Genomic DNA, 22,788 nt, shown 5'->3' with positions numbered 1-22,788 from the left:
GCATTCGGGTGGTCAACCCACAAACAACAAATTGAGCCGTTTGCAAACATACAAGAATAAGCCGCTCAAACTCAGCCAGAGATGGCAGTATTTGACTGTCATCCAAGATTCTCCATTCATCACCAGTAAGGGAGTTATTTGAACACACAGAGCAGAATTCCCAAGTCAAGGTGCTTTCCTCTCGCATCTACATGCTGCAGGTAAATGAATGTCCTCATTTCAGTAAAACCAACTTTGTGCAACTTAAACCTGACGATAAATGCTCATCCTCAGATATACCTGGAAGTTGATGTCCAACCTCATGTGGTAGTCCCATATCTTGATGACTTTGTCTCCTGCTGTGGCTAGGTGGCGACAGTCCGAGCACACCTCCATGCCGGTCACACCCGACCGGTGCAAATTGGACACCTGTTGATTGGAATGCATCATAAAAAGTGACCGCCCTGTGACTGCAGTAATGTGATGTACATTGCTCGTTCTTGGTTTCCACCTAAGAACGAGTCGGCAGCCAAACTGTGAGCAATGATAACTTGGCTCTATTACATCGACTGCATGCATCGACTGCTGGTGACAGTTAGACTAGTCTGCTCAATCACTTGGAAATAGTAAAAAGAAAACCAGGGTCCCATTAGAGACGACAAACATCTCACAAAAGAATCACAGTACACTAACAATGAGCATCCATTGTTATTGCAAAGAGCTTCTTTTGTTAGATGTTCCTAGTGAGATTTCACAGCAGTCTTCTAGAGTTCATTTGAACTCTGGGGAGTTTTGTAGAGGCGAAAGGTGGGTCACAAACCAACCATTAGTTAACCAGTAGCTCAGCACTTAATTATAATAATCATTTATCCGGTATTTCGGTGGAAGTAGGCCCTCACCAGTGATTGCATTATGTACTTTCTCGCAGTGTTGTAGTAGAGTACCTTTCCATAAGTATGAGTACAAGTACAGGGAATTTTTCCTTGAGTATGACTACATTTCCTTGAGTATGAGTACATTTCCTTGAGTATGAGTGCATTTCCCTGAATATGAGTACAAGTACAGAAAAAGCACTCGAGTACAAGGACAAGTGTGAGTACCAGTACCACCACACTGATTTTTCGTAAGAACTGTTCTTCCAACCAGCAGTCAAATAAACCACTCTAACGGGCTGGTTCACACTTGGGATAAAATTGAGCCCAAATGCAAATCTGGCATTACGGAGCATTAAAAACCCTTGATAGTTCTGCAAGTCAGCCAACCTTGTTGATGAGCCTTCCTGTCCGTGAATCCAGCCTGAGCAGGTGGGAGTTGGTGGTGGCCACCAGGAGCTGCTTGGCTCTGTGTGGAGCATAGCGGACCATTGCTGCGGTGTCTATCATGGGAGACTCAGTGTCTGCCGATACAATGGATGTGATATCAATACGCATCACCTGTAACGACAAAGTAAACGATGAACAGTCATCACTTCTAAACCCAACCCTCAACCATGAGATCATGTGCAATATCAATGTAACTTTGAGTCAGACCATGCAAAGGAGTTTATAGATTCTGCATGATATACTTGTGCCGTAATTCTGTAACCATACACAAGTTGATTTTCTTGAGGAGAAAACGTCAGCAATTTTGCATGACTTGGGAGGCCTCCATGCTACTCACTGCAATTTCATTTCTAATTCCCAAGTTTTGAAAGCATTGATAACAGAACACTAAAAACGTATACAAGTATCTGTCACAGGAGAGATATTTTTCATTTCCTTCATGCTTCTAGTTGGCCATGTTGCGGGTGTTATTCAACCAGGTTGTTAGGAATACTCCTTCAGCTAAGATGTCACAACCTGAACTTGTTGCCATACAATTTCAATTGTAGCATGCCCGACGCAGTACTGTCACTGGTATAGAGTGCCTACAATATCTCCTCAAAGGGTATAACTTTTAACAGAATCACTTCAAGGTATCTACAGATGCAACGATGAGATTATTAAACTGAAGTAACTAAAACAAGAGCGCATAGTTTGTTCACTACAAATAACAGAGAAGTACACTTGCCTCATCCAAGGACCGCGCATCCACAACCATCACCGTGAATTCGGATGGCCCAACAAATGCAACATGCTTCCCGTCCTCATTCACGGCCAGAGCACTAGGCCCGTACCTCTCCCCCCGGGCGACCATGTTACCTAGCAACCGCATCAACGGGTAGGCTTCCTGAGAGGCATCATAGAGGGCCAGGGAGCCCAGGGAAGCAGCACTCAGGAGGTAGTGGCTGTTGGGTGTGTAGACCAGGCCTGTGATCTTGCCCCGGTGCTGTCTGTTGGTGAAGTATTGATGACAAAATGTGACCAGATCTAACAAAGGGAGACTTAAGACCATTCTTTAACTGATGAATACTGTCAAGTCCAAAAAACGTTTCAGTACAACTGTGGTTTCGAGTCAGATGCTGCATGGAAATGCAAAACAGGCAAAGTCAAGCTAGCGGCAAGATCTCCACCAAGCTCATGTGTCCCACAGAAGTAACTTAAAAACTCACATAGACTTGCATATATATTTGAATTTGGTGTAAACAATGATTGCTTGACCCAACAATAAGTAAATGTGCACAAAGTTTGAATAAAGCATTTGTGCATGGTTACACTCATGCCAAAACTTCAACAGGTTAGTTTCAATAGAACTCTCTGAGTTTTGCTTTCCCCCTTGAGCAGAAGCACCCCCTCATCGGTTGAAAAGAGCCATGTTGGTTGCAAATGTTCATTTTGTTGGTAGCCATGCGACCGTAATGCATGCATTTCAATCGTTTGTGAACCAGCGAAGTGCAGTTCCAACCAAGGAGCCTCCGTTGCAAGGAAATCTTTGCTCTCTCTCGGTCCAGTTCAGGGCTCATTAGCATCAGAGGAAAGTGCAATTTTAAAATATCTTTCAAATTTCAAGCATCCCCTCTGCCTACCGCATCTCGGCCACCAGGCTGGTGTTGGCGATGCTGAAGACACGGACACAGCCGTTGTCAAAGCCACAAGCAAAGCACTGGAGGGAGGGGTGAAAGGTGACCACACAGGGGCATTCCTGGGGGGAGCTGAAGTCGTAGGTCTAAAGGGGTCAAAAATCAACGAAGCAAAGGTTAAGGGCCACTCATCACAGAAATAACAAATGCTCTAAATTTTTCTTTCTTGAAAGATGAAAATGGCGAGGTTGGCAAGAAAGCGGGGGTTTCAAAATGCGAAATTTAATGAAGAAAAAAGATAATTCATGTAGATGTGCAGCTCCAACAGAAACTGAATAAACAGCTTCGTGAGTTTTATTATATTGGCAATCGTCTCACTGCATCAAAATCAAGCTCTGTGCACAAGAGGCTCTCAGTGCAACGAACATCTCTAACTAAAATGATCATTAACTGGAAACAGGTTTCAAGACAGCTCCATCGAGGAAATCTGCTTCAGTGCCCTCGCCACAGATAATGCCACGTCCGAATCTACTGGCTATGGCTAGGATTAACACATATCAGTGAGAAGTGGCTACAGCTGGTAATCAGTGTTTCTATTGGGGTATGTGTAATCGTCAGTTGTAGCCAAGAAATTTAGATGCAGCCTCTCTGTGTCAGCAACCAATACTCACCTGCTGCAAGGTATCCATATTCCAAATTCGGATGGTGTGGTCGGCGGACACCGTGGCCAGCTGTCGCCTGGCTGGGTCAAGGGTTGCTGAGAGGACGGTGCCGGTGTGGGACCGCATCAGTGTGGTGTAGTTCCTGGTGGCGATGTCCAGCATGCCCAGGTTGCCTGTCGCCGTGCCGGCCAGGATGCGCAGGCCGTCTGCCGTGATACCCACGGCCGTCACGGGGCCCTCATGCTCTGCACAAAAGATCCCCAAGTTTAAACCCTTACATAAATTCTACTTCATGCTTCACAGAAACTTCAAACTAGCAGTGGAGGCCATGAATACAGTACGACTACCTAAATTGTCTTTGCCTTAAAACTTAAGAAAGAGTTCCCTTCAAAAACTTCCACCCAAAAGCCAAACGGACCCTAACTATCAATTAAAGCGCTTTGAAGACGTCATGTAACTTTAGCCAGTAAGCAACTTGCTACGGCTTTTCTCACGTTTTTATTTATTCTGACAGAACATGGATGACTGTAAGGTGACAGCTCTTACCGGCTTCTAAAAAGACATTCTTGAAATCCAGCGGCCAAAGGCGAAGGAATCCGTCATCTGAGCCAGTCACGCAGAAGGATTCATTGACGCACATGGCATTGATGGCAATACCAGCGCCTATATGGGTTAACAAAAGCAATATAATAACAACACGAAATAAGAAGTGCACTTATTTCTGATAATAGAAACCACACAAGTTTGAAAAATTCCATGACTTTTCCATGACTTCAGTTATTTTACAACATTCCATGACTTTTCCATGACTTTAGTCATATTTACAAAATTCCATGACTTTTAAGGTCTGGAAAAAATGAAAACAAATTTCCATGACTTTTGCAGGCAACGGGAACCCTTCTATTAGGAGTGGAGGTGAATGAAATAAGTTTTAATGCCATTTACGGATGTTTAGTGCCAACCTGATTGCACTGTCTGCTTCTCTCTGACTTCCTTTCCTGTTGGCAGCAATCGTCGGATGTGTACCACAGACACACGGTTATAGTCAATCTCAAAGATGTGGCCAGAACGTGTACAGGCATATCTATAACAGAAAGACAGAAGACAGGAAAAAATTGGTACAAATGGCAAAAACTTGAAATTTCCTGTTCCTTGTGGAAAGCCATATTTTGGATGTAAGTTGTGCCCAGTGACAAGAAGTTGTGTTCCAAGCATATTAGCCAAGAGAGGGCGCTATTTTCTTAGCAACGAAGGCTCCTTTGGTCAGAACTTAACTTCACTCGTTCACGAATGACTAAGGAATGCATGCTTCATGGTCGCATCGCCACCAACAAAATGAACACTCCAGACCCAACGCTCTTTTCAACAGATGAGGGGGTGCTCCTGCTCGAGATGGATACCCAACCACAAAGGAAGCATGCTTTAAATTCGGCAACTCTAATGTAAGTAATATTACCTAAGACTCTACTTTTTGTTGGATGGGTGGTTAACGCAACGCAAAACTAAACAGAGTGAAAAAAAAGACACCCCCGAAAAATCACAACAATTGCAGCTGACATCGAGTCCAAATCTCACACTTTGTAACTTACACAAACTTGTCAGCAGGCTCCAAGCCCGGCTGGCTGGCTTCAAAGCAGATATCAGTGAACTCAGCCACGTGGAAGTCACCTAGGTTGACAGGAGCTGATCGCAAGGAGTTATTTCTCACTCGCCAGACACGGACGTTGTCTCGCCCACATGACACCATTCTGTGGAGGGGACCAAGTACAAAAATGAAATCGATTCCTTTAACTCTTCTCTTCATCACAAGAAGAAACCACAATCAATACAACTTTCCTTTTTATCGATTAAATCTAAATAAATACACAGATGTTAGCGACATGTTTGGTTTTATATCCAAATGAAATTGAGTAAAAGCAACAGGTCATTACAGAAATGAAAAAAAGCAAAACAAAACCAAAAAAACAGATTCACTCCATTCTCAAGACATGCAATCTCATTTGAAGAGGTTACATTTGTGTGGAGGAACACACCCAAGATATGAATAAGTCTGTGGCAACTTACTTTGTTTCATCAAACGGTGCCACTTTCATTTGAACAATGTCGACGTCAGTGTGCGCCTTGGCTAGAATGGAGATGTCACCTCCCTTGCCGACCCTCGAAGTGTCCCAAGCAACCACCATCTGAAGGGGAGAAAAGGCCACATCGATGGAATACTATAAGAAATTGGAGAACATCTTCCCACCCAATGCTGCAACCAGTCTCAGAAACTCCCCAGAGTTCAATTATAACATCACTGGTCTGTGTATACACCTCATCACTCAAGTACAGTTTATTTCAGTCGAGGAAAAAATATGGAAAGGCAAATTACTTCTTGAATAGACCTATGTGTGAAGGAAATCCATGCAACCAGGTAGGGAGAGAAGATGTGTGGAACGGTGGTTCAGTAGAACAGCAGACAGCGGTTCTGCTCTGGGAAAGAATGTTCCGAACGGACGCATTCAGATATTGAAGACACCCCTAATGTTTTTGGACTTGCTACCGATGAAACTGCATACAGTTCTTGAGATCCATCGCTAGAAATTGATCTTTATAGTTCTGAGCTAACAAAGTGGGCATCCACAGAAGAATTCGGTCATGAATGCCCAGAGGAAAAAACTTAGAAAGGACACAAGAATTGTAAAAGAGAGTTTTTTGCTTTGTGACCATTTCTTGTTGAACTTACATTCTTTCCATGGCCGTCTTTTCCCACACCACAGAGCACGGATCCCTTCTGGGAGAAACTGGGCAAATGATTTGAAAAAATCAGAATTAGTGTTTATGTTCAAGACAGCATTTTTAAAGGTTATACTCTTTCAAAACATATGAAATTATCTGAAACAGTCAATGGAACTATTTTTGACAGAGCCTCCAGAACTTAAAATATATAAGAAGAAATATTGACCATATGCTGCCGCGTTTACTTTGAAATTGCATGGCGTATACCTGGGAAATTTTGAGGATTTTCCGTTTTCAAAATTCTTCAAAAATTTATAACCTCATTTACTGGACATTTACACCCACACGAATGACTGTTTGGTGGCTACTCTAATCTGACAGACAACATCTAGTGACACCCGAGTATTTCAGCCAGGCCTGCCGCCTTATAAAGAGAGCCCAAATTGTGCAGTACACTGCTGGCGTCTTTTCAAATGCGAACCAGATTAGCGTGCAGCGGTATTGTATCACTCACCCCTGGAGCGCTGGAGCACTTTTGTCCCCAGTGGCAATCTGCTTGCACTGAATGCCACAAACAGTGATATGATCATTAAAATCAATGACCGATTGCCTCTGCTATTGACAACTAAAAAATTGTTGGCAATTCCCAGCACCTCAGTCCTTTGTTACAAGGCCCAGCTCTTGTGTCCAATTTTGGGCAGCCTGGCTATGTGTATAAACCCAAGGAGTCTGGTTCCGGAAACCCTGGCATCAAGTGGTTAACATATGAGAACATTTGAATCAACAGAGTTACAAATTCTGCAATAAAGAAATGCATTTACTCCAGGACACTTTTTATGAGCCCGGAGCTGGACCAACAGAGGGCGCAATTTTCTTAGCAACGGATCTTCCTTTGGTTAGAACTGAACTTTGCTGGTTCACAGATGACTAAGAAATGCAAGCGTTACAGTCGCCTTGCCACCAACAAAATGAACACTTCCAACCAACATGGCTCTTTTCAACCAATGAGGGGGTGCTTCTACTCAAGGCGGACTGCTTTCAAACAATACCTACTACCAGGGTACCACTTGCACAATGAAATCCAAAACTACACAATAATATATAATGCAGTCTGTTTGCTCTTTGCCCAATGCATAAAGAAATACATAAAAAAGTAGGGCACATTATAGGATATTGATTCTGGCCGTTAAGCCTATTCTGGTGTGCAAATATTTCTTGTACTTTAGCAAATTTCTCACAACCCAAAACTGGTTCGCTTGTGACTCCTCAGAGATTTTTTGTGGTGATGTTTTTAATTGGGAATGAATTACCGGCGATGATGAAGCGCTAAAATCCTGAAAGCAATCAACCAGAGAGAATCAACCAAACAAAGGCGAGAGGTTTTTTTTAAGTTGGTGCTCGGATTCGTCGACCTACCGGGAAAAAAACTACTTTTTTCTTTTATATTTTGAGAAGTCTTGGATCCCCTGTAAAAAAAAGGTTTTTCTTCTCTGCTATTCATATTTGTGAGCTTAGGTCTTCGGCAGCCATCACTTGTGGTATAAGGGTTTATTAATACCTTTTTTTTTTGAAAAGACTTTTTTGTATTCCGCCCTCCGACTTGACGACCCTTATTTGTTTTTCTTGAGACCATAGGAAATACTTTTTGCTGTTTTTTGTCCGTCCTCTAACATTTTTCTATAAAAAAAATCTGAGCACCAAAAAAATTCTTGTGTAACGCTTGGTTCTGACTGGCAAAATACACCCCTGCTGTATGAAGCCAGTCCAGCATTGCATGTGATTGGATGAACTCGGAATGATTGGAAAGTACATTCGTTCTCACCTCAGACAGTAGACAGACTGCACGTGTGTCCTGAACATGGCCAGACACTCCCCCTTCTGGTACCTCCAGACTCGGACCACCGACTGCTGGCCGGTCTGGGCCGAGGCCAGCAGGGTCGTGCTCCGGTCAAAGGTCAGGCTGGACACCTTGTCGGTGTGTCCGATGAAGAAGCGCTGGTGGCCAGACTTGACGTCCATGGAGACGATGACTGCGTGGCAGGGGTAGACAATATGGGTGCCGTTGGCTGTCCATAAGGCCTAGTAAAACACAAAAAAATATCAATATAAGGACTGAGTCATTTCAATCTTCACCGATTATTTTTTCCAAATTCTTGTTTTGTTAACTACGTCTTACATAGTAAATAATGATTACAGAATTACAGGTTTTACAAAAACTGAAAACCTATCCATGACAGTAACGCCTACAATTTATGATTAGTCTTCATTGCAACTACACATATTCAATTTTGATGTGCCCTCTTTTATTTCTCTTTGCTTGGGTCAGCTGGCAATAAACATTATTGAACAGGCACTGCGAGGAATTCAGAAATAAATAATTCCATGTCTGGGAGTGAGGCGTTTCTAGCATCCAAAATCTGGCCCTCTTTTGAGAGTCAATTCTACCGCATTCAGAGTACCAATAGATCTGCGTCTTGGGAGCATGGCCGCGAGAGCGGAATACACCAAGCAAGGTGGAAGAAAAACAAGCAGTCTGACCTCCTTTGTTGTGCATCCTCCAAAGCCGACAATCTTACGCAGGGACAGGATGGGATCCGGCTGCAAACTCTGGAGAGAAACAGCAAAGCCAAACGAGGTAACTCTTGAACCCTACCAGTGTATCATTCTTTTGCTGGCATGTACCTGGTTGTTCGATACTGCTGATATTCGGTGCCCGTCTCACCTTATATTTTGGTTCCTGGCTGGAAGGCAATGCTGCAGAGGTCCTTCCAGTACCGACTTTAGTTGACATTGTCTGGAATGATTACACACAATCAATGCAATATGATCTTACAATGAAGTAATTTCCCTCAACTTGTAGAAATTAATTAAAAACCTGTTTTTCAAAAAAGTCGATTCTTTATTATTGTAGGTATTTGTAGGTACATGTAGCACCAAGGGATTTTATGCTTCAAAAATGACCCTTTACACTACAGTAGCAATTCTAAGAACTACGAACAGCCCCTTCTCAGACACCCACGACTCCCAGACTTTAACCTTCATGATGTATGACAGTGACGTCAGGGTTTCCTTCCACTGCTTACCATTCCTGACCGGCTGTCATGACGATGGACAGTGACATCATCGTCATCATGGGCAAAGACATGGACCTCCCCCAAGGCTCCCTGCAGGACTGACACATCATGATCCAAGCCAACCGGGGGTAGCTCCTTGGTAGGCAGCTTTGCCCGCTTCTTACCATGCTGTTGGAGTTTAGAGAGAAAAATTGGGATATCTCCTTATTCCTTCAACTGCAGAAAAAACACTAACAACTTCTGTGTAGAAAATATCCTAGATGTTGCTGGATCATGGCAATTAAGAAATGAGAAACCGCAGTTATTCTGATTAGAAAACATGGAAAGCTGGGGATTACTGGAGACAAGTCTTACTAAATTCATTGCCCTTGCTTAGAACTTACATTAAGACCTGAGTGACAGGTCATTGCCCTTGCTTAGAACTTACATTAAGACCTGAGTGATAGGTCATTGCCCTTGCTTAGAACTTACATTAAGACCTGAGTGACAGGTGAACGTTCTTTTCATATTTTACAAAAAGAAAAGGCCACCTTTCTTTGTTAGTTGACCCTAACAGGCTATAGCCTACATCATCATGAAAGCTCATCTGTATGTTAGACTAAATGCAGTAAAAACTTCTCCCCCCAAAAAAGGGTAAAAAACCTGAGCTTACCCTCTTCGGATTCGTCAACTTGTTGATATCCGAAAACTTGGAGTTCACGTCTTTAGCAGCCTACAAGACAAAAAAGAGTGCAGATCACTTTCTTTGGTTTCTTAAATCATGACCATACTTTTGACAGGTGGATTGCTGAGGATCGGACACTTACATGGATAGTTTTGGGAGCCACCCGCTCTGGGCTCATCTTGCCTGGCTCCTGGCCTCCTTTCATTGGTGTGGGACTGTGCATCTGGATTGAGTCAAAAGGAACCCGGCTAGCTGCTGCTGGAAATCTAGGGACACAGAGATGTGAGGCTTATTTGGATTGTTGAAAATATTGGGCAGCACTTGTTAGTTTGCAAGTTTCAAATTGAACGTTTTCGTGGATAATTGTAACAAAGTCTTACACCATAATACAAAGAGGTTCTAATGACAAACTTTGAAGAAGTTCAAATCTATAGTAGACGTTAATGCTATACATCATAAAACAACTACCTCTTTCTTCTAAGCTTGGTTTCTATTCAGTCTACTCTTTTTTCTTCGCTTAACTCTAACCCCCAAGGGTTTATGTAAAATAATATTGAAAAATGAGGATTTGGGGCTGTTAAGGCTATTAATAACATGGAGAACCAGAATTTGGATCTGCAACCACTGGAATAGGTCCAGGGTACTATCCAAACTAGGGCACCTTGCCCAATCTCAGAGGTCTCCCTGAAGTTCCACAGATTTCCATCCATGCACATTTTTCAAGTAAAGATCGTATCCAAAGTTAAGAGCATTTTAGGAATCAACGATGACAAAATGCGTTGGATTTTCCAAAACGTGTTTGCATTCTTCTTGCATTTCAAAAACTAATATACTGACAACTTTGTCCTGTGAGAATATTTGACGCAAAATAACAAACTCCTTTTACTTTACATTTTTAAACTCCTCTTCCCGCTCGTCATTTCAACCCACCTGATATAATCATAGAGATCGTGCCACTGGCTACCCTTTGGCACCGGGAAGGCCATCTCCCTGGGCAATGGGGCCACGCCCTTGGCAATCATGCCCGCCTCCCTGGCCTGGCGCAGGCTGAGCCCCGCCTCGTATTGGGTGTCGCTGGTGAAGAGGTTCTTGACCAGGAGGTTGGCACAGAGGCGGACCGACTTGAGGTGGGAGTACTTGCGGTTGAGGTACATGGACAGGATGTACTGGAAGTCCAGGAGAAGGACCGTCCATCTGGTGCTGGCGGGAGCAGGACCTTGAATATCTGGGAAAGAAAAACATTTCTCTGAGTGAGGAAGAGGGGTTATGTTTTGAGACAGAGACTGGTCGTAGGATGACCTGCTGATTTGGAAAAGATGCTGCAGAATGTCAAGGAGGAAAGCCTTTGATATCTGGCAAAAAAGAAAGTTGGTGAGTCAGGCAGCTGAGGAAGGCTATGGGACAGAGACCCGAGTTGAGGGTACCATTTAGTTTAGAAGCAATATACTAGACATTAAAACCCCAATGATCTCAAACCAGCCAAACTCCAACACCAGGGTTTGTTAGAATTTGTTAGAATGAGCATTAATATTCTGGCTGTGTTTGATGTGGGATTAGGCATACCAGAAATAAACTGTCCAACTGTTTATGTGTAAGGTTTACTACATGTGGTGTTGAGTTTCATGATGTGGAAGGTTGCTTGTAAATCACCCTGGGGAGTTAGGGGTAAGGAACAGGCTAATTGAGCTGTTAGGCAGATAATAATTCTCAGCATATGTATGTGCTATGAGCAAGAATCAGCAGAGAACCAGTTGCAAGATGTACATGTATACAGTGAATGTTATTCTGGCTGGTAACCCTGAATTTGCGTGGTAAACATTTCCATGCCAAGGAGATGTTTGTATATGACCCCTGTATGCTAATAGTCTTGGATTACATTTGCATTATACCGATGGCAATGGATGGTAAGGATGGCCAATTGTGAACACAGCTGGGGCCCAGATCCAACAACTTTTGATTATACATGTATATCCTGGGCGCAGAATCTGGAAGGGTGAAAAAGTGAACTACGACCCAGGATATTGTGAGCGTGGCACTTATTAAATAAAGTCATTTTCAGGCATGCAACTTGGGCTCCGACAAAAAAACGAGGAAATTCTAATCTCTACAAGACTTTGCACCGCGTTTTTCAGTATTCAATTTTTTTCAATGTGAGGTGAAAAACGAGGAAATCTGGCAGCTGATCCGAGGAAAACTTGTATGCCTACATTTAACTGCAAACCTCTTAGTTCACCTTGCCTAGCAGTCTTCCGAGTGATCCCCTCCACTGAGCCCTTCCAGGGTTGACAGACAAACGGGAACTGCAACCAGGTGGAGGTGGACTTGAACTCCCGGAAGAGGTTGGAGAAGGAGATACGGACCACCAGGCCCTCCTCGGTGGCTACGTCTAGGTGCACCACAAAGTACTTGGTGGGGACAGCCTTGAAGAGGAGGTAGAGGTAGCGGCCGGTCAGCCCCAGGGACTGGCTGGGGGTCTGGGGCAGCTGGATGTAGTTGCCGGCGGGGATGGCACCCGTGATGCGGAAGACAGTGGCCTTGAGAGTTTTGTCCTACGAGTGGAACAAGCGCGGCACAGGCAAAACTGATGAAACTCTATGTATTTATAAGAGGTGAAAGTGAGAGGCATAAGATGTCTTGAGAAAATGTTTGGTGCAGTACCAGCAGTTCCTCCATTGACTGGTCCAGTGGTAAGGCATCTTAGGGCTGTGCTGAATGACCGAATATTCAATCGTCAAATATCTGGATATTACTTTTTTAATTTGAATATTCGAAGGGAAAATTCATGAAAAGAAAGGGGAAATTTTCTTTTGTTTTAAGTGAGAAAAATTGCGTTATGGAGGCTTGTTTCGAGCAGATTCAAATGAAAAGTGTCAGAAATCTTATAACAGTTTAGAAAGTAAATTATTCATTGAACAATTTAAAAGGAATAGAAATTTTCAAAAGGGCATGAAGTATTGTTCATCTCTTAAATCGTGCTAAATCGAGGCTGGAGATACTCCTATATGTGAGAAGCTATCATATTGATCACAATGTGCAATTGTGTGTGTTACTGCAACTGATTTTGTATATGGTTTGTTCATCAACAATCTGCTGGTCAGTGTGACCGAATATTCAGATATTGAATTATTCAAATTGACTCAGCCCTAAGGCACCTAGCACACGTTAGTAAGCAGGAGGTCATGGGTTCAAGTCAAACCCAAGTAAGCGTGTCCATTTTTTCCTTGTATGTTGATCAAGGGGAAAACTCCCGGGCCAAAAAAGCAAATTATGCACAGCTTGGGAACTGGGATTCAGAACTGGAAATGCATTGGTTTATCTGCAGTGAATACAATAAGTGATAATGGGTGAAAATTTAATTTGAACCATTTCTTTCAGTGCATAATGAAGGATTCTGAAGGATTGTGGAAAACTACATCAGGGGGTGACATTATATATTTCATGTTGAAGGGTTTTGTCCTTCCAGGTGTCATGGATAAGTCTGAAACAAGGCAATACAGGATTTGCTAATGTGAAACAGTTATACACCAGTAAAATAGAAATGATAACTTGCCATGACGGCGACAACCTCTCCTTCTTTGGTGGATTTCTTCCATTCTGAGACACTCAAATGCTTGAAGATGTTGACATAAGGATGCTGCCAGACTGTTCATGAAACAAGAAATATAGCACAAAATGCTTGATACTTAAAGGTTTGAATGAAAAAAAGGAAGGTTTGAAAAAAATGTGTAAAAGCGCTTGATCATTCACATGATCAGTAAGAGCATCGTTGAGATCTTGGGGAAAACACAGGGTCAACATCAAACCTACATGTACTTCAACACACAAACCCCTTCCATTTGCAGTGTTTTCCAAGCATGCACATAAACCACTACATTTGTGTACAACACTGCCCGTAAGTTTTGAACACCTGGCAACTCTTCCCTAGAAATTAACCAAGACAAGAGTCTTTGTTATTTGTTTTAATAGCTTCCTCTTCCAATAAAAGTGGTGAGGCAACTTTTACAAAGATATTTTTACCTTACACCAAAGACAGAGTAGCCATTAGGATCAATATTTCGTCACACAATTCACTGATACATACAACAGCAGGAATCAGGCACACGAAAAACACTTCGGACTATGTCAAACAGTTGAATATCTATCTTTGCTTTCAAAATTTCCCCATGAAGGGGAGTGGGCCGAATCCCGGATGTAGTGCAATACCGGGCCAACCCGTGGCCAGGACGAGGCAAGCCCCTATTCCATGGCCCAGATCCAAAAATCAGTTTAATATACTGGCTGCTCGATGAGCAGCGTTTCAGATATTAAGCTGAAAAGAACAGATACTACACATGATCTTAGCCAAAAGGCCGAGAAGCGATACAGAGCTTTAATTTCCTGAGGTATTCATATCCCTGTAATATTCCTGATCATGATGGTCAACTTGGTCAGAAAAAAATTGTTAATAGACAGATCAGAAGCATGTTTCATTTTCACTGCAGTCAAAACTGTGACAGAAATGCTACAACTTTCAATTTACATTTCTTAAAAATATTAATTTGTTATGCATTAATTAACCATTTTGGATAAAATTGGGCAAAACTGAATATTCAGGAAGGAGGTGGAACCTGCCAGATTATACATGAATATCCAGCAGTGCATCACGCCGCTTGCGCACAAAGTGCTTGTGCATTGACAAAAATAGGACAAAGGTCAACCCAAATGTCCTTGGCAGTATAATGCACACATGTACAGGTATAGTACAGTACATGTACAGTATGTCTTTGTCGTGCACAGTGCAGTACATGTACAGTACATGTACAGTGTGCATTACGTTGTACACCTGCTTACTACGACATACATGTACATGTACATGTACAGTACATGTACAATGTACATGAGTGACATCATACAGCTAATTGTACGGCCCAATCTATATTGCCATTGGGATCCCACAGATAGCCTAATGAACTCATTCAGGATACAAAACGAACCCACCTCAAAACCCCATTATCTGACGTATAATCTGCACATTCATACTGGTACAATGCACAGGGCACTCAAATAACTGACTCCAGGTACCCACTTGGCAAAACTGTCTTGCTGCCAAACTACCGCTAGATGGACCCAGCCTCAAAACAGAGGGACTTAGAAGTACCCTATAACAGAACAGGTATCAGTGGGAGTAACTTGACTCAGCTGGGTGCACAGAAAACTTTCAACAGACTGCACCCCTGCCTTTATTACTGAGTGGTTTAGAACTGGGAAGTCGGGCACATGCACGTGTATGTTGCAGTACATATTCACACTTTCATTGCAATTATATTACACACCTGCAATGTGGTAAGTTATTCAAGCATTACATGCACTATAAACATATAAACTTGTGCATTTGTATAGATTTTTCAAATCAAGTCCATGCCGCATGTGTAAATTACATGCACAACTTGTGTTTATTAGCTCAACAGCATTTGAAGAGTAATTACTTCACACAGGCTGTTGAACCCAACAAGGTTATGCAGGGTTTCAATGGTCCCTAGGGGGTTAGGGTTAAGTTGTGATAGGGCACGTGTACTTTAGGCATATTTTTCCTATTTTAACAGGATTTAAGATTTTTTCCACCTTTTATTTCCCCTTCCTCCATTTCTAATGTTTTGTAATGTAGTTATTAATCTTTTCAAGGTCTTTAGGGAACTTTTTTTATTTTTCCTTTAGGGTCAAACATTATGCCTAACGAACTTTTTGTTTTGTTTTTAGAAAAAAGACTAGCAGCACAAATTTCAGGAGACATACGTGTAACATGTATGCCTTTGACTTCTTTTTCCCTTGTTACAATGTCTATAATAACTATTTCCTCCTACATGGAGAAAATGGGGAGATATAGATTTACTTGACATCACTTCATTTCAAGTAACACAGAGGAATGCAGAAGTACATGTACCTATACGTACAGTGTATGTGTACATGTCCAGAGAGATGCTGATGAATAAATGATGAATACACTGCAGCTGACATCAAGATGGACTTCAAGTCAGGAAGATTTTTTTACAAACCTATCATCCCAGGAAAACTGGCTCAAAATGTAAATTTTGAGGCCTCTCTTTGAACCACATTTCCTTATGTTTCCTCGGTTTGCTTTTTGTTTGGTTAGTTGGTTTTTAATAAGCTGTTTTTAAATTAATAATTGTAACATGTATAGAGTTGAAAATCAAAACAGATTTGAACAGTTAAACACAATATCAATCATTTTAATGAGGGTGACAAACCATCCAAGACCATCTGAAATCAGTGACATGCACTGTAAAGTGTAAAATACACAAAAATAATCTTTCTTGGTTCAGTGAAACCCATATGATAGAGCTCAGACACTGCATAAAAAATATGCAAAGAAATCCCCAGCTTGGCCATCATTGTATGGTCATGTATCAAACACCTTAAGTACTGTACACAGTATCAATCAAAAAAGTCCTGAATTCTCCAAGTTCCATCAAACTGTTGACGTACATGTACCACTTAAACATTATTTATACCTAAATATTATTTTTTATTTATTATTATACTGACAGACTGAAAACTTCCTTGAACATGTTAAACTTTGATTTGCCTGAAATTAAAAATGAGGCTAAACAATCCTGAATGATAGTAGTGGTGCTGACATTGGATTTTTTTAAAAACAAAATTCCGCATTTATGGTAAAAGGCCTACGTGTACTACCTGCAATGTATCAATATACATGGTGTGATCAATTCACAGAAAGGATTTTATGGGAAATTACGTGGTAACATGACAATAACAAGAAGCATGGCCAGTAACCTTTCGGCTCTTACACTACTTGAAGCTGAAAAATCAGACAGAGCTGTCCCTCTAGCCAGAATGGATTACATGGTAATTCTTTCAAAGACACAAATTCTTGGCCAACAGAGGCAAAATGTACTTACTGACACTGTGCAACTCAGTGACTTGATAGTGCCGAGCACGGGCACCTGCCGGGTGGAAGTCATGCATGTACAGTGTACCAGTTTTTAAAGGGTAGCTACATGTACAATCAACTTGTTCTAATACAAACCTTCAACGGGCCAACATGCACCTTTGTGTCTCAGTTAAACTTATTTCAACTTTAGTTTTACTGAATCAAAGGGTATTTTACTGCCTCTTTGGTTTTTATGCTGAAAAGAATTGCCATATTTTCATGAGCAAAACTGTGATGTCACTGCAGGAAGAATGTTACATTGGTTTCTACGCAAAAAGTCCTGCATTTTTGTAGATTTTCCTGGACTAAATTTCTTCTTTGCTGACTCATTGTTGCTTACGTGCATAGCAATAGCATTAATCCCTTTCTCAGAAATGTTTTCAGTGAATAAATCCAGGGTTCACAATTTTACTTGAACAACCTATCCACTGTTACAATGTCTTCAATGGATGACATCACAGCAAGAGTGCCCCTAAATGTCCAGGGTAGCATCCATGGGTAATTGTAAGTGTTTAAAAAAGTACACTTTCATGCACTTAAATGAAAAGGAAGGTGAAAGGGTTTTCATACATGGAAGAAGAGTACAGAGTTGAAGATAAATGGTCTGACAAAAATTCAATGCAGCTACACTTAAAGGCCTGCCCTATCAGTTAACCTGTTGATTGAATATGGACCACTCACAGAGCTTACAGAGTTTCAGTGTATGTCATTAGACTGATGGTGCAGGCCTCTAGGCTCTGTACAGAGTACACTAAGCATTCAATACATGAACACAAACACAGGTACAGGCTGTACATGTATAACATGGTTATAATGCAACAGGGATGGTCGATTTTTATCTACCCTCACACCTGGAAGTTGACATATTAGTTCCGGAGGCAAAGCTGAGGGAACTGCTGCACCTGTAGTTTATCAACCTCCAATAACGAGGGAGTTAACATCAAACTGTCAGTGGTTACAATATCATGCATTATTCTGAGGTACTGATCAACTGTTCCATGTGCCAGCATCTTTCCATGAGTAGCTAGCTAGGGCAATTCTTGTGGGCGTGTACGCACTTCACCCAAATGACAGTTCCAAGATGACTTGAAAAGCCCCCATACATGAAGTAAACCTTTCCCACAGTTGAGCAGGCAACAGTTTATTTCAGTTTATATTTGACGTGGGAGTGGATCCCCGCATGCATGCTTGATAAACACTAAATAGCAACAGTAAGCCTAATGACTGACGTGAATGTGATAATGAATCGACCAGTGAGAAACATGGCCGAGATGGAGAGAATCTGGTTCTGTCTCAACTATGAATATGTATGAGCCAGGTATGGCAAATAATACTCTATGATATCACGGCATGGCAGCCTACATGTCGACTGGTGGCCTGCCTCATCATGATGATCATGCTGAACTTAAAGCTCTAAGCTTCATTTATAACATGATACAGTCAGTGCCATGTGATAACTATACACAAATTGTGTGCAAGCAGAACATGTTTACATTGTGATTACACCAGCGGCAGAAGATACATCAGTGCTTCGTTTACTCATGAAAATAAAGATTCCTACTCTATCGGACGATTAACAGTCTGGTTGGGGAACCCCGACTAGTTTTCTTCTTCCTCCATATTGAAAGAAACCTTGATTGCGGGATTCTGGTTGCCTTGTTAAAAAATGAATTTCACCAGGAGGAAGCACAAGGCAGTCCTAATTTGGAGAAAATACTGCGATGCTCGAGCCATAGAGCAAGGAACAAATCAACCCACAAGAGTCCAACTGACATGGAAATTCAGTCTGTGTCATTTTTGTTCCCAATCACCACCAATCATTGTAGGCTAGGCTAGGATGGATCCATTTGCCTCAACTGTTCAGCTCACAAAGAGGTGAATTCAATATATATACTATCAGTTCGGTGAAAAAGTGTAGCTCGTTATGGCATAATGAAGGTACTTACAACACTCCACAGCCATTTACATCCATCTCACACATGTAAATGACAGAGATGGAAGACATGGGTTGTTTTGAGGGGCCCTATCGATGTGCATGCATATAACTCAAGATACCATATCAGACATTCAAATTACCATAAAATGAGAGTCGAACATGTTTTTATGCAATTATGAGGCCCAATTTGGTAAGAGACTAGAGCTCCATGCATGGACATTACAAATTTCCCCTTGCACTGGTTTATTAGCTATCAGAAAAAGATAGCATCTCGAAAAAAGTCAAATTTAGCAGGGAATCCACTGAAGCCGTGATGTCATATCTCTGGGACATTAAAACCCTAGGCCTTTTTACAAGGAACCATTCTCAATCCTCCAAATCCGATTTTCAACATGAAAAAATTGCATTCAGCCTCAATCCTCCAAAATCCTCTAAAATTTCTTGACAAAGTTTTTTGGAGGTCTTCCTGCTGCCTCAATCCTTCAAAATCCTCAAGCAATTCCTGTCATTATGTTGAGGCAGTGCAAAGGGCATTCTTGAGCAGTGCGGTTGATTGGTTCAAAGGAAATATTGGGCTGAATTTGTGCTTGACTAAGCAAAACAACACAAGGTCTAATCCACGACCTTTAAGCATAGCATCCAGCCATGCACTTTTACCATTCACCCTCAATCCTCCAAAGTCCTCCAAAACTGCCCGAAGGATTTTGGAGGATTGAGGAGGGTTAGGGTTACATACAGTTCAAACTGCTACTTGAACAAGATGGTGACATGGCGCTTGATGACAAGACTGTTTCTGATTTGACTGGGAAATTTCTCTGTTTTTCCCAAATGTGAGTAAACCTTATCATCATTATTGGAATCTTGGATTCTCACTTGATCTCAAGCCCAGCCATGACAGTTTATGGACCATTTTGGAGGTGAATTCGGAGGATTTTGATTTGGGGTGCAAGCTATTTTGAGTGAAATGAATAAACGAAGCAAACGCCTATGGAAGGTAATTGGACCCTACTATATCGCCCGAACATGTCGAGCTGTTAAAAAAGGCAATTTGTGCTTGTAGGGTAAAGGTTACTTGGACAAGCCCATATCCGCGATCATGTCACAGGCTCCTACTTTACCTTGACACTACTGACACCAGTTCAGTTTTCAGGGCAAGTCACAAGCACGGATTGAAGAGTTAAATATGTAACCACATTATGACAGCACCACATCCACCAGCATCATCAGCAATGACCTAAAATTGTTAATTTTTTATAGGGATGTCGAAAGCAAGGGCGCCCTCGGATCAAAACACAGTAAAAAATTTGCTGTGGCTGTTGTTATGGCAGCCGTAACGTATCTCCCATTTTCTATCGTTACGGCATTGCAACTGCGCAAGCGCGCCAACTTAAGTACAGATTTCAAACTTTATTTCCCTTTAAAAAAAATCCTCCAAAGCCTCCGATGAGAAAAGAAAAAAAGATTCCTGCTTAGGCTTATACAATTAGAAACCAACATAAAAAAACGATTATGGTATAAACATGAAATTTAGGAGACAAAAATAAAATGGTCCAAGCGCGGATTCGAATTCCCACACCAGTGGTTCCAAGCCTTCCACCTTGACCACTCGGCCACAAGCGTTCAGCAATCCAGGAAATTTTAAAATATATAAACCGTCATGATGATCAGGTACGTCATCGCACTTGTGCAGTTCAGTGCCGTAACGATAGAAAATGAGAAAAAATTCTTGACATGGTGGACAACAACATTGAACGTTCAAGACAAACAATGCAAACGTACAGTACGTACTGACGGAGCGGCAAACAAAGTTAACAAACAAGTTTTAATACCATACACACTAAACTGCGTGGAAAAATGTTGCATCTTGACTTTACTTCAGGAGTTGTGTACAAAGTCTATGGGGTGTGAAGAGAATTTTCTAAATATTTCCCAACAACATCGGTAAATGTTTCTCAGTCATGTCAGTCCAGAATTCGTGTCTTTCCAGCATAGTGTAATGACTGACTTTTATTGAGATGAGAAAAGTGGAGTCAGAATGCAACAGTTTTTCCAACAGCGTATACGTATATTGCTTATAATAAATACTCACGTCTCGACATGTTGTTACTTGTGTCTTGTACCACTTTGTCTTTGAACTCGTGTAATTTCCTCAAAATCTTGATTTGTGTTGGTATTACTTTCGAAAAACACCGCCATTCTATGTTGACATCGTGATGTATTCCTAACACTGGTACCCGGACCCACTTGCTGGCAGGCTGGATGGGAGAGGCGCGGGCACACCAGCGAAACAAAATTGTACGTAAAACATCGCAAGAGGGCGACGTATAGCTGTTGGTGGTTGCAGACCAGTAAAAATAGCTACAGACATAAGTGATAAATACTCCTGCTTAAAAAAATCTCGAAAAATACTTGCAAGTTTGACACATATGAAATTAAAGCTCAATTCCTCATTTTCAATTTCCCTTTCAATTTTCAGTGAGTAAGATCTGAAGTTTTGGTCAGTGGAAGTAGTATGGTAATGATTTGCGGGTACACCATGGGATCTGAGAACCGCTGAGTGTTAACTCGATGTTTCTAACAAGATACTCTGGCCGTCCTCAGCTTGGACTTCACGAAAGCCGGACTTTTGAAGATATTTCTTTACAGATTTAATCAACCCCTCAAAACTGTCATGAGGCCGATCGCCATGCTAAAATTGATGCCTGCACTCTACTGCGAAATGGAGTGCATTTGGTGGGCTCCGTTTTGTTTTAAATTAATAGGCCTACTTTCTGAAATATGAGCTGGCAGTCCAAATGGTAGATTCCACCCTCTTTGTCTACAAACCATCCACTCCAAGTGCCACAAAATCTTCTGATAGCTGAGAATTCGAAAATATGCAAATCGTGATTTGGTCCGTGAAGACAGTTTTGGGCCTGTTTACTGGCTTGTAACCTTACAGAAAGTGTAGCGTCAACTTCAGACTTTGAAACCAATACGGCTGTTTATGTGTAAATGTGTCAGTGTTTCCACTCCTCAAAATTAAATTTCCTTAGATTGAATTTTTCTCCTAGAGATTTTCCGAAAATTCCTTATTTTTCCTTAAATAATTAACATTTGAATTCACTCTATTTTCCATCAAATGAATCGTGCAGTGATTGCGGCGCGACCGTGGCGTATACACTAAGTTTAGACCATTGACTGACGCCTGAAGTGCAAACGAATGGAGTACGCGCGCGTGTTGGTTCACGCGCTGCTTCTCGCGCTAATGCCTTTCAAGTTTACACACTTATTGTGCGCGTGACGTATTCTTTGGACCTCTTTCAGTCAAATAGCCGCTGAAAGACACTGCCGCGAAACGTGGCTTGAGAGGATGGTAACTGTAGCAGAGGAGGCCCCAAGTGCAAGAAGCCGCTCGTAGTACATACCGCACACCCAATCCCTAATCTGAATTTGGATTTTTTTTTATTGGAAGACAACTAAAATCAAATTTTTTCATGATTTTTTTCTGCATTCTTGAAATTTCTTTAAAATTTCCTTCAGAATTTGGATATTCCTTAAAATTTCCTGAAATTAATTTGTCATTTCCTTAGGACGTGAACATTTCTATAAAAATAAGGAAATTTCCTTACAAGTGGAGACACTGACATATGTACATATACACAGATCTATTCCTTCCTCCATGCATGGTGCAGCTACGCCGATGTGCACATCTCTCTCTCTCTCTCTCTCTCTCTCTCTCCTCTCTCTCTCCTCTCTCTCTTCTCTCTCTCTCTCTCTCTCTCTCCTCTCTCTCTCTCTCTCTCTCTCTCTCTCTCTCTCTCTCTCTCTCAACAGCTCTGGACTTGATAAACACAAAGCAGAACTGTGAGCAGTTGAGGCTGCTATA

At 41.7% G+C, this 22,788-nt stretch overlaps 1 protein-coding gene and 1 non-coding gene across 4 annotated transcripts in view; both read right to left on the bottom strand.

Moving 5' to 3' along the window:
* Positions 1 to 21,166, bottom strand: part of wdr90 (WD repeat domain 90) — a 40,248-nt gene extending 19,082 nt beyond the window's left edge. The window contains exons 1-20 of one of the 3 annotated variants that reach the window (XM_022236816.2): positions 21,010 to 21,166; positions 13,586 to 13,677; positions 12,257 to 12,584; positions 10,966 to 11,260; positions 10,178 to 10,301; positions 10,024 to 10,083; positions 9,381 to 9,539; positions 9,020 to 9,091; positions 8,836 to 8,904; positions 8,120 to 8,376; positions 6,305 to 6,362; positions 5,644 to 5,762; positions 5,169 to 5,327; positions 4,542 to 4,663; positions 4,126 to 4,242; positions 3,589 to 3,824; positions 2,924 to 3,063; positions 2,029 to 2,290; positions 1,242 to 1,412; positions 280 to 408 (exon numbers count right to left, since the gene is read on the bottom strand). In XM_022236816.2, the coding sequence (XP_022092508.2) occupies positions 280 to 408; positions 1,242 to 1,412; positions 2,029 to 2,290; positions 2,924 to 3,063; positions 3,589 to 3,824; positions 4,126 to 4,242; positions 4,542 to 4,663; positions 5,169 to 5,327; positions 5,644 to 5,762; positions 6,305 to 6,362; positions 8,120 to 8,376; positions 8,836 to 8,904; positions 9,020 to 9,091; positions 9,381 to 9,539; positions 10,024 to 10,083; positions 10,178 to 10,301; positions 10,966 to 11,260; positions 12,257 to 12,584; positions 13,586 to 13,677; positions 21,010 to 21,019 (2,979 nt within the window). In that variant the 5' untranslated portion in view covers positions 21,020 to 21,166. Of the gene's footprint in view, positions 1 to 279; positions 409 to 1,241; positions 1,413 to 2,028; positions 2,291 to 2,923; positions 3,064 to 3,588; positions 3,825 to 4,125; positions 4,243 to 4,541; positions 4,664 to 5,168; positions 5,328 to 5,643; positions 5,763 to 6,304; positions 6,363 to 8,119; positions 8,377 to 8,835; positions 8,905 to 9,019; positions 9,092 to 9,380; positions 9,540 to 10,023; positions 10,084 to 10,177; positions 10,302 to 10,965; positions 11,261 to 12,256; positions 12,585 to 13,585; positions 13,678 to 14,052; positions 14,403 to 21,009 lie in introns of those variants that run through there. The other 2 variants (XM_022236817.2, XM_022236818.2) reach the window with 2 other exon arrangements.
* On the bottom strand, positions 14,204 to 14,396 carry LOC147798667 (U2 spliceosomal RNA). Its single transcript, XR_015426074.1, has one exon. It is a non-coding gene; the product is annotated as a U2 spliceosomal RNA (small nuclear RNA).
* Positions 21,167 to 22,788: the final 1,622 nt, after the last annotated feature.

This window comes from Acanthaster planci, linkage group LG07, assembly GCF_054643075.1.
Source record: "Acanthaster planci isolate LZ-2023a linkage group LG07, COTS_SCS, whole genome shotgun sequence".
Lineage (NCBI taxonomy): Eukaryota > Metazoa > Echinodermata > Asteroidea > Valvatida > Acanthasteridae > Acanthaster > Acanthaster planci.
The sequence above is the reverse complement of the archived record's forward strand: the minus strand, read 5'-3'. Positions and strand labels throughout refer to the sequence as shown.